This window comes from Electrophorus electricus, chromosome 19, assembly GCF_013358815.1.
Source record: "Electrophorus electricus isolate fEleEle1 chromosome 19, fEleEle1.pri, whole genome shotgun sequence".
Taxonomy (NCBI): domain Eukaryota; kingdom Metazoa; phylum Chordata; class Actinopteri; order Gymnotiformes; family Gymnotidae; genus Electrophorus; species Electrophorus electricus.
This window is the reverse complement of record NC_049553.1, coordinates 12,009,556-12,022,055: the sequence shown is the minus strand read 5'-3', so window position 1 is coordinate 12,022,055 and position 12,500 is coordinate 12,009,556. Positions and strand designations below refer to the sequence as shown.

General features: G+C 42.0%; 1 protein-coding gene across 1 annotated transcript in view; it reads left to right on the top strand.

The window, feature by feature from the left end:
- The window catches only part of adcy1b (adenylate cyclase 1b), a 57,068-nt gene that overhangs the window by 15,715 nt on the left and 28,853 nt on the right, over positions 1–12,500 (top strand). The window contains exon 4 of the mRNA XM_035520014.1: positions 10,410–10,521. Coding sequence (XP_035375907.1) covers positions 10,410–10,521 — 112 coding nt within the window. The remainder of the gene's footprint in view (positions 1–10,409; positions 10,522–12,500) is intronic.

Genomic DNA, 12,500 nt, shown 5'->3' with positions numbered 1-12,500 from the left:
ATGATACCAGAAATCTGAGAAGAGTCGACAGTTATTTAAAAAAGATATTTAAAAACTAAGGGGGAAAGGGTGTGAGCCTGTCCTGTAGGGGCCGCTAGAGAACAATAGATATTGGTGATTTAACATTATTGTGTTGCACATGGTTGTTGGCTACACCTACAGTAAATGTAAAAGAGATGGTGATCTAACATGGTGGTAGCTTGTATGAGAACTGGTGACCATAAACTTCTGCTTAATGTGTTCATGCACTCACATGTTAATGTACACCTACAGTCATTTTTAATGCTTACAGTGCTGTAAGCAAACTGAGATCCATCTGATGACTCCGTGCTCCATGACTGGAGTTCCGTGGTGGCCAGTGATATTCCACAACCAGCTGTGGAAGTAAATCCACAACAGAATGCATTTACATACATGAAGCAGGACTTGAAGCAGGACTTGAAGCAGGGTAATATACTGATGAGGACTGATGTTACAGATCTTCCACTGGCAGAAGGGGAACAATGTTCGATTGGATTATTGTAAAGAACGGTGAATGTGATGTGTGAAATCGCAGCAATGTATAAGATAACGCATGATAAAACAAGTCCAAAAAGTAGAACAGAGTCTCCAAATACTGAAACTATTTTCATTTCCAGCACCTCTGATTTTAGAGGTGACTGTAAGCCATTACACGCTGGACTGCACCCGTTAACTGCCCTCTCGCGCTTTAACCATGGTGGCTGACATTTTCAACTAGTTTGAGTTTCACTTCAAAGGCTCTTTTTTTTTCAAACTTTCTCATCTTGTGCACCACTGACAGAAGCAAAAGAAAGGTGAGCTACATTACTGAGAGTCCTGTGTCCCCTTGTTCAACAACAGTGTGTAAGTGTTCGAGCAGTTCTCTGTTTTCCAGAAGTGGTGGATTTTGCTTTTAAGTAAACCTTGAAGCTGCATGTGGCTTTGGCCAGGTGCGAAGGGCAGCGTGGTTCAGTGGATGACCTCTCACCCACACATGGTCATCAACTCATTACCATCTACCCCTGCAGAACAGATCCAGCTGCCATTACGGCCATCTGTCTTAGCATACAACCGACGCCAATGGTAATTGAAAACTGGAAAGGGAGGGAAAAAATCTTAATTTACTAAAAATAAACGAGGATCAGAAAATAGACTAAAAATTAACTTGGAACATAAACAGCCTGCAAGTTGAAATGTCAGCAAGCCCATAATTTCCTTGATAAAGGTAAAGGATTAATGTAATATTTTTGTAACATAATATTTTATACACTTTTCATAAATGCTATTTTTTCACCTGACAACACAGAATATCCATCATTTTGTAGAATAGGAGTTCAGCACATAGGAAGAGGGAGAGAAACTCAGAGTGTTCATAGTGTTTCTGTGTAGAGATGAGGTTAAAACAAATGTTCCAACCAAGATATATTTTGTCCCATGCAAAGGAATACTTGTGGTCTGTGTAAATTATATTTTAAAGTCCACATATGTTAGTTTGCGGAACAAAAAAGTTATATCCCCTGATTTGATTATACTCTCACCAATGCATTTGACTATGTTGACTATGCTATTATGTTTCTAGTATTAAATTCATTTGACCTGTATCTGTTAATTAAGTTACAAAACTAACAATGCATTGTGCTTTGGGTACAGAATGTTCTGCCCAGTATGTGAATCTTGGATATTTCTTTCAGTTAAATTTAGTGACGTTGAACGGAACTATGACATGACCTGCAGTGGAGAATTCATTCACCTCGTTTCTACTGACTCACCTCGTTTCTACTGACTCACCTCGTTTCTACTCATTCACCTCGTTTCTACTGACTCACCTCGTTTCTACTCACTCACCTCGTTTCTACTCATTTTCTTTATTTCTGCTGTGCTATGTAGCAATGAATGTTTGGTAGTGTTTGTTTGTTGATGTATTGCTATAACACTGCAGTAACAGGAGATTATAGTCATGTTTGCCTTGGGGTTGCAGTGAAACATAGATATTTAAGAGTAAGTAAGTCTTCACTTTCTTTGGGTAAAACAATACTATTACTTGAGGTTTATAAGTGTTTCTTTATAGTTGTTTTGAGTGTATTTGTCTGAAATGAAAAAAAAAACATTACAGAAACGAAGAAAAATTGACCATTTCATGATATGGCAAAATCTTATGAAAGTAGCTCTAACCAATATGCAGTACCAGTTAGGCCAACAGTGTCATAGTTAGCTGGCCTTTTCAAATTCTGTGTGTAGAAGTGCATAGTGTGTGTGTTGTGTTAGATAATAATGTGTGTTCCTTTACTGTGTAAAAGTGTGCATGTGTGCTACAGTATATTGCTGTGTGTGTGTGTGTGTGTGTGTGTGTGTGTGTCCGACCCAGAGCACACTGTTCCTTTGCCTACCAGCTTGCACTAATGACTTTCTAGAACATGTGGGTCAGATGTCACAGGCTGGACAGCTCTATGAACTCATAATACACTGTACATCAAGACCGTTCTCATAGACCTACCTACAAATCCATCAAATATAACATATAAATGCATGTGGAAGGATGTGTCCTACACATTGAAAACAAACTTTCCTCCAGTTCCCTACTCCCCTGTGTGTGTGTGTGTGTGTGTGTGTGTGTGTGTGTGTGTGTGTGTGTGTGTGTGTGTGTGTGTAACCATCTGTGAACAGGTGTGTGTGCAAATCAGGTCCTCTTGACAAGGAGAAGCTCATCGCATTCCCCTCACGCAAAGGTGCTTAATGTTAAGCTGAGATGTCAGCTAATTGGGAGGCTATCCTCCTGGTTGTTGTCTCTCATTCTCTCACACACATACAGATACAAACAGAATTCTGGATGGGGCAGTGACAAGGTGTTTGACCAGAAATGAAATGACTGGCTAGGGTCTACAGTGCCATACTGACGGTGGTCTGGAGAACCCTGTTCTGGTGTTACTATTACACTATAGACTGGTGCAAAAGCACAAAGATCAGTTTGGTTTGCATTGCAGGACCAGCAAGCATTACAGCATTACTTTGTTTGATTGACAGATTCATGTCCTTTCCAACGCTCAATAGACGTCAAGGACCATTTGGGTTTGGGTAGAGTTCTGACAAGTGCCAGTGAGTGTCTGTGACAGGCCTGGGGCTTTGTGGCAGTAATCAGGGTCAGCTGCGCTTCTGAGTGCTCGGGGATGCAGTATTAGAGGCTGTGGAGCTCAGGGCAATGTTTGAGGTTATGGTGTCCAGGGCCACGGTGTTTAGAGCCACAGTGTTTGGTGCTATAGTATTGGGGTTGTGGCAATAGTGTTGAAGAATGTGGTGTTCGGTGCCACAGTGTTCAGGGATGTGGTGTTTGGAGACTGTGGTGTTCTGGGCCACAATGTTCAGAGTTTTTATGTTCAGGATCTTAGTGCTGGGACTGTAGTGTTCAGGGCTGTGGTGTTCAGCAATGCGGTATTCGGGGCTGTTGTGTTTGGGGTTATGTTATTCAGGGCTGTGGTGTTTGGATCTGTTGTGCTCATGATTGTGTTGTTTGGGGCTGTAGTGTTTGGATATGTGGTGTTTGGGATCACAGTGTTTGAGGCCACAGTTTAGGGCCAAGGTGTTAGGAGCTGTTTTGCTCAGGGCTGCGGTTTTCAGGTGCCATAGTGTGTGGTCGTGATATATGGACATGTGGTGCTCGCGCTGCGGTTTGGCGTGTGCTCCAATCAAACTGCATTTGAGTTCTAGATCACCCTGCCTTTGATCCTCCAGATGGTGCCTCAAGATCACGCTGGTCTGCTTGTTGGCTTGCGGTTTCTCTCTGCTTGAGTTTAGTTGTGTAGTGTGTGTTACTGTTCGTTTGTGTTAGTGGTTCATTCGTGTTAGTGGTTGTTCTTATAGGGCTCTACTATTGGTCATTCATGATCATCAAATGCTACTCAACATTCGTACCTCTATGGGGAATTTCTGGGACCAGAATCCTTAGGGAGAAAGTGACTTTCTTTCCCAGTTTCTGTCTCCCTGCCCTGGGGAGGTTTGCGCTATCCCTGCTTTATCCACGGAGGGGGGCGTCGTAGAAAGAGCGGGAAAAGAGGAGGCGTTCTAGTGAGATTAAGGAACTGCTCAAAAGGCAAATTGAGTTTTTCCCAGCACGGACCATTTGTGTCCAATAGTCAGACTTCCCGACCCGTATCTCCTCATGCCCTCAAACCGATCTACAATTGGCCGGTACCTGTATTCCTGGAACGACCCGGTACACACCTTCAACCTCAGATGAGAGTCTGAGCCAGAAATAGAGGCCTCAACCCTCTCGTAATCAGGGAGCGCTAGAATACAAACACCATTGCTGCAGTCTGGATCTGTGACAGCCCTGTGACACTGGGCACTGTAAGAAGAGTATCTTCAATGACGTTTTACTTCACTTGGCCTGCACCTTTTGTTTTTAAGTGAGACATGGGCTACAGCCGGTGAAGCCACTGGTGAAATCTCTCCATATTCTGGAAAGTGCAGTTTCTCCAGTGTAGCTCTGAAAAGGCGTAGAGGCAGAGGGGCTGCGGGGGGCTTATCCGCCGTTTGTGATGTGCGAAAGTTTTGAAGCACTTTATTTTTCCCTCACTCCTAAACCACACAGAGGTTTTAGTTCATGTTCAAGTTCAAGTTTGGTTTATTCGTCACATACATAGTCATACACAGTATAACTCGCAGTGAAATGGTGGAGAGTGCTCTTTCCAAACTGAGGAAAAGAAAACAGGGGTGCATAGAGAAATATATATATATGCATATAAATAAATAAATAAATATATATATATATATATATATTTATTACTGACATTTTTTAATTCCTTTGCTTGATTGTACCTGTGTCTGATAGAATTGTACTTAGGGGTGATTTTAATATTCATGTCTGCTGCCCTGCTAAATTTCAGGTTAATCATTTTACTGATTTACTCATTTTACACATTTTACTTAGACTCCACCATGTACATAGTCATCCACTTGATTTGGTGCTCAACTGCTTCTGACATTAACAAATTAGACATTGAAGAGGCTAGTTTCTCTGAGCATAGGTCAGTTGTACTTAGCTCAGCTTTTACTGGGAACTTTTCTGTTCCTGTTTTAGGTTGTTTGTGTAGATATATCAGCTTGTCCATGGCTAGTGATTCTTCTAGAGTTTTTCCCAGACATTTTAAAGTTGCCCACTCTTGGTTTGGCTCATACTAGTCTTGATGATTTAGTCACTTCACTTGATTATAACTGTTCAGGTGTACTTGATACTGTTGCCTCCATGAGATTTAAATGCTCCCAAACTAAAGTTCAGCCCTGGTGAAATGCCACTGACGAAGTTATACGGGGTTGCAGAAGAGCAGCGTGGAAATGGAAGAAGGCAAGCAAACCTTAAACAGACAGTAAACAGACTACAAGTACATCCTGCTATGTTTAACAACTAGCTGTTAAATCTGCTAGGAAGTGTATTTTTCAAGCATTATTGTTAGAACTTGTAACAGACCCACGCAAGTTTTGTTGAGCACTATTAAAACTCAAGCCTTCACCTTAGTTTGAGCATAATCCTTCTCCTTAACGTAACCTTTTTTAATGGAAAGCCTGAGGATATTAGGTTTTGTATTACTTCCTTAGGTTTAGATTTTTCACTTTCTCTGCCATGCCCAAGTGTTTCTAGAGAGTTTGAGACTTTCAGTGTTAGAACTTACAGATTTAGTGCTGTTTGATTTCATGCTCCTACAGCTGGTTGAGGTGACATTCAATGTTTTAGAACAATCTGCCCAGAACATCAATACCTCTCTATGATCTGGTATAGTTCCTGCCAGTAACTAACATGCTATAGTTACTCATTGATATCACAGTGGTCAGTAACTATCAGCCAATTTCTAAATTGTCTTTTCTAGCTAAATTACTGGAAAAGGTTGTGTATTGCAGCTTTTGTCATTTTGAACTGATATCAGCATTTGGGGGATTTTTCAGTCAGGTTTTAAGGCTATGTGCATCGCTGAATTTGGCCTCCTTAAGGTGATAAATGAACTTTTACTTTCTGTTGATTCAGGAAATTGCACCATCCTTTGGTTATTTGATCTAAATTATTAGGCTACATGTTCATAATATGTATGCTATAGGCTACGCTACACAATGACTTAACTGTTGCTGCCAGAAGTGTTGCGCCTCTGAGGAGCCATTTGGCTTGTCTTCTGTATTTGAGTTTTGTACATGGTACAACACCTGAGGATGATGGACTTGAATGACCCAAGATATCTCTGCCATTCACGATGGAACTAGATGTCTCCTCGGGTGCCTCCATACTTACTTACATAAATCACGAAACACTCCTTTTCCACAGAATATGACAGAATATTTACCCACATGTCGATTCACACTGGTTTTGTATAACCTGAGGTAAATTTTTTGCCCGGTTTTACAGAAGGTAAAATGATTAACATGGCACATTCAGATGAGACAAAAATGAATGAGTAATAATTGTTATTGTAAAAACAGTGGCAATAATTATGCTTGCCCACCTTCCCATGTAAAACTAATCCCATCCAAATAGGGCCTTGGAAGAGTGGGTAGGGTTATAGTAAGTGGCTCTGTGGTCTTATCAGTGAATATTAGCAACTACTTCTCCTCCTCTGCTGATGTGACCTGTGGTGTTCCACAAGGGTCCATACTAGGACCCCTCCTGTCTTCACTATACATGTTACCATTAGAACAAATTATTAGGAAGCATATTGTCAGATTTCACTGTTATGCTGATGATATTAAAAAGCCATTGTCATTATGTCTAATGGAAAGGTGCCTCTGTGTGTCTCTCAACAACTGTTTTGAGGACGTTAAGAGGTAGATGGCTGTCAATTTCCTCCAGCTGAATAAAGACAAGCCAGAGGTCGTTATTTTTGGTGTTCCTCATCTAATTAACAGTGTTCCCAATAACCTTGGTCATTTGTCCTCAGGTGTTAAGTGTTCTGTGAGAAATCTTGGTAGTTGGACAGACTACTGTAATTCTTTATACATTTGGGATTAACCAGTCTCTATTACAAAGTTTGAAATTAGTCCAGAATGCTGCATCAGGTTTATTGTCTAGCACCAAGAAAAGACACTATATTACACCAGTCCTCACTTCACTTCTTTGGCTACCAGGTCAGTACAGGATAGTTTAAAGTGCTTTTATTTGTTTTTTAAACCACTAAGTGGTCAATCCCTGTTATATTATGTCTGCTGAACCACACAGCAATCTCTGATATCATCCTTGCAGAATTTGTGGACTGTTTCTAGGGCTCGTCTGAAACATAATGGTGCATTTGCAGTTTATACGCTGAGACTATGGGACCGTCTACTGTCCAGTATTCACCAAGCACCTTCTGTCTTGGTTTTTAAATCAGGTCTAAAAATGTACTTATGCAATCTTGCATTTCAGTAGTGAGAAACTGGGACAATGTTATGTGTTTTAGTGCCTGTGTTTTTGTTTGGTATTTTGTTTTATTACTTATCAGCTTCTTTATCTTTTATCCCTTATAACATCTTTTTCATCATCTTGTCTGTGTTCTATTTCTTGTTACTCATTTTATCATTTTATGTGTTTTACTTGTGTTTTTAGGTGTTTACATGTTTTGTTATGTTTTCTCATATGTAGGCATGCTGATTCTCTGTACAGCACTTGCAAGTTGTTAAAGATTGCTTTCTAAGTAAATCTTACTTGCTCTAGTGTGCTGTCTTGCATGTGTGTGGGTGTGTGTGTGAGTGTGTGTGTGTGTTTGTTATACTCACGTACACGTGTGTGTGTGTGTGTTGGGGGGGGTGTTTGTTATACTCCTGTACATGTGTGTGTATGTGTGTGTGTGTGTTGGGGGGGAGGGGGGGGGTTGTTATACTCCCGTATGTGTGTGTGTGTGTGTGTTGGTGCCTGTGTGTGTGTCTGTTTGTGTGTGTGTGTGTGTGTGAGTGTGTGTGTGTGTTTGTTATGGGGGGGTCTGTTATACACCCATACGTGTGTGTGTGTGTGGGGGGGTCTCTTATGCACCCATACGTGTGTGTGTGTGGGTGTGGGTGTGTGGGTGTGTGTGTGGGGGGGGGTCTGTTATACACCCATACATGTGTGTGTGTGTGTGTGGAGGAGGGGGGTCTGTTATACACCGATACATATGTGTGTGTGTGTGTGTGGGGGGGTCTGTTATACACCCATACATATGTGTGTGTGTGGGGGGGGGGGGGGTCTGTTATACACCGATACATATGTGTGTGTGTGTGTGTGTGTGTGTGTGGGTGTGTGTGTGTGGGGGGGGGTCTGTTATACACCCATACATATGTGTGTGTGGGTGTGGGTGTGTGTTTGTTATACTCCCGCACGTGTGTTTGGGGGGGGATCACATTCTCTTTGTAATTTGCTGTAATCATCTTGAATTTCCAACAGTCAACTCTTTTGTTGCTTTTTTTTTTTGTTGTTTTATTTGTTTGTTTGTTTTTTTGATGGTTGTTTTTTTTTCACATTTTCAGGACTGTTTTTACCAATCATGGAAGCTTGTCAGATTTGTAAAGTGATGAGTGTACTGGCCATATCCAGACCGAGAGCCGGAAGCCTGTTTCCTGTGTAATTACTGACATTTGGCATAAGGACTAATATCCAGAATTATTTAATGTTTGGACTACTTGGCTACAATGGGCCTAGCGGTTATGAACAGGGAATATGTATTCCTCTGTTATCTTATTTATAGCTATTTATTTTGTTTCATTTTATTTAATTTTTTTATTTGTGTGTGTGTGTGTGTGTGTGTGTGTGTGTGTGTGTGTGTGTGTGTGTGTGTGTGTGTGTGTGTGTGTGTGTAATTTCAGGCCACATTTATAGTGTAATCTCTTATAGAGGATTCAGTGCTGCTGATGACAGAATCAGAGATGTTAGGAGAAGATCTAGGATGTTAGCTAGAAGGGAGGAGTTGCACACATGGTGGGAGGTCCTAAAACCTTCTTTACATTACACACATACAAGTCCATGCAATTTGTATATATGTTGTCACCTTTTTGGACAAAGTGTGCAATTCCACACATGTTGGTAAAGCTGGTAACCTTCTGTCCTGAAGGTTTCTCTTGAAGGATACACATACATTAGGAAAGTTACATTAGAATCCGTCTTCATGTTCTCTTGCCACAGATGGCCCTCCAATTAAAATATTCACAGCAAATTGAATTTATAGCACCCAGTTACGTTGACATCTGCGGTATGACAAAGTGGCATTTAGCAGATTCCCTCTGAAGACGCCGTGTTCCACGCCTTGATGAACCAGCCCACACACATGCCACAGGACATCTGAGGAGTCCATTTGTTTGTGTGTGTGTGTGTGTGTGTGCGCATGCGTGCCCCTATGTGTATAGAGGTGTATGTAAAGTCTCTGACACTTTGTTTCACAGTTCAGATGCACCACTAAAGCCAGCACAGGTGTGCAGGTGTGCAGGTGTGTTTTACATGGCGTTTAAACACATCACCTTCTCACCCTCTCTGCTTGACCGTCCCTTCAGTGCCATGAAACGGTACTGACTCCATATAGCAGTTTATCTTCTGGAGTCAGATAACCAGTACAGCACCAGTCAGAAGTGGAGAGATACAGGATTTGCTAGAACTTTAGAGTCTTCTGAATAGGAGCAATTTAACACTCTAAACAACTGAAAACATGAAAAGTCTGAATGTTATATTTGTATTCACTTTTCAGTTATTTCTTGCAATTTTAAGAGTTCTAGCATAAAATAAGCCATCCTGAACTTCAGCGCAGTTCTCAGTTCTTAAAGGAGGACATCATACTCATTTACTGTGTGTGTGTGTGTGTGTGTGTATGTGCATGCGTGCGTGTGTGTCTGAGTGTACACGTATGCGTGTTGCTTTATGGTACAAACACTGCCTTACTTTATTCTCTTCCTATAAGCCAGACCATGAGCTAATTTACTACTGTGTTTGATTATGTGTGTGTGTGTGTGTGTGGAGGAACTATTATAGATTATAGAAGCTCTGTTTTTTATTGCCAAAGCTTCACTGCTCTGTCTGTTTGTTAGTGGGGTGGAAGATGTGATGTCTGTGGTCGGCTGGCTGGGGAGCTGTATGCTCTGTGTGCGTCTGCTGTTGTACTGGGAGGTGAACTGATGGCTATGATCATTGTTATCATTATTATCAGCATTTTATGTGCTAAAAATGAAAGAGGTTTGAGTGTTAAAAAGGACTGTAAACACAAAATGCTTTCTGTGTGTGTGTGCGTGTGTGTATGTTTGTGTGCATGTGTGTATGCGTGCGTGTATGTGTGTGTGTGTGTGTGTATGTGCGTGCGTGTGAGTGTATGTGCGTGTGTCTGCATGTGCGTGCATGTGAGTGTATGTGTGTGTCTGCATGTGCGTGCGCACACGTGTGTGCGTGTCTGCATGTTTGTGCGTGCGTGTGTGTGCATGTGTTCCTCCTTTCCTCTCTGCAGCATTCTGTTTGCGGACATCGTGGGCTTCACCAGCCTGGCATCTCAGTGCACAGCACAGGAGCTGGTGAAGCTCCTCAATGAGCTCTTCGGGAAGTTTGACGAGCTGGCCACGGTGAGTCATCGGTGCTCTCTCCTCACTCCCATTGGCCGGCCAATGTTTCTCTGGCCACTAACCACCCACATGAGCAACGGTGGCAGTGGGAGAGCCAAGAAAGTTCACTGCAGAGTAGGATAAAGTTCTGCCCTTGGTTTTATCCTCTTTATCTTAAAGCTACAGAGTTAACAGAGCAGAGGTGGGTGCTTGTTGCTACATCTTAAATGGCCAGAAACAGCTCAGCAACTAAGAACATGGTGAGAACCCTGGTCAAAAACCAGTTTTTAGTTTCTTAAGGGCATTTGTGGGCAGAGCTGGTATGGACAGGTCAGTGGTAAATAACTGCTCTGCCCTACAAACTGCAGGCTATGAGGTCAGCGCCCTAGATGAAGAAAAGTGAAGCTAGTTAACTGAATCGCTGCCCATGCAGTAACTGAATTAGCTTCATAGCGTTTCCTCCTGACCATCTAGAGCCTGGGGATTGGATTAGTGTGATATCACAGGAAGTGCATATGATATTTAATATGATTACATGATTCCACAAAACTCCACGCTGGCAGAGGGGAAGACTTCCTTAATCCGTCTGAGCTCTTATGTTCAATTAATGAGAGACAAAAGGCATGTTAACACTGAAGGGGAAATTCTCTCGAATTCTTTGTTAAACGTCTGTGTAAAATGTTATTTCTCTTTGTGCGGTTTCATAATCTCAGTTCTGCCCTTGTTTTACCTGCTTTAGCTTCCACCATGAGAGTAAAGGAAACCTTCGCTCTGTTTCTAAGCCGAGCACTGGTGCAGAACGTACAGTATATTCATAGCCCTGAAATATCCGAGGATGTTATTAGATGGGATCGACTTCCTTGTGTTGTGGAGGATTTACACTGCGCCGAGGTGACAGCGTTCAGTAACTGTTTCCTCACCTTGCCCAGGTTTTCCTCGGTGTGAAAATGTTCGTTGGTACATCTCTGGCGTCGAGGAGGGGAGATTTGATGCAATAGCTTTCTTAATCTGCATGAAATGAGAGGTGTTGCCCTCGGCTGAACTCTCCAGAGCAGAGACAGATAAGACATTGGTGCCTGGCCTCCCTGCTCCTGTGCTCAGCTCTGTAGGATCCACTGTACAGAAATGATTGGGGAACTCAAAGGCTTTTCCATAATCAATCAATCAATTCTTGTTTCTGACCAGGGTCTTAGAAGAAAAGGATTTCTTTAAAGTGAAGGTCAATCTTTTCTTATTGGAGCCTGGAGGGCTTAGTTTCCTCATTTTCATTCAAATTACAGTCCTGTTTTCTGCTAATGCACGCACGCGCACACACACACACACACACACACACACACACACACACACACACACACACACACACACACACACACACACGTAAATGTGCACTCCCCACTACACACATGAATAATCTTATGTGAATGTAGTCTTTGCATCATTAAACATCATCCTCATGTACTGCTGAAATCCTTTAATCTACAGGATTGAACCCAATTTCTTCTTCATCATCATCACATTTCTACTGGACGAAATAACTCTGAATATTTATGATATTTCTGAGTTGGTAGATGTCTCTTATTGTCTAGTACCATGATGTCAAAGACCAGTGGCACTGCTTCACAGGTTAACTGAAGCTGACTTTTATCAGTAGCATAACTACAGCAGCAAATACAGAAACACACTAGCTTGATCTAGCGGGGCAAGCAAGGAAGCCTTTGGGTCAGGTCGTGTGCCTTTTCCCGGAGGTTGGTTTGTGTACCTTTCTTGGCTTTTTGTCTTTCATGCATGTGTGCTTGATATTTCAAATGGAAGAAATTGTTTATCTGGCTGGAAGGAATCAACAAGGTGCAAGAAACCATAAAAAAAAAGCCTGTACTGATACTGGCAAGCAAGCGACGTAAGAGAAACAAGTGCGAGGAATCTGACTCTAGATCAGGGGGACGGCTAGGCCAGCTCAGAGTGATGCGCAGGTAACTGTTCGAGGAATCTGACTCTAGATC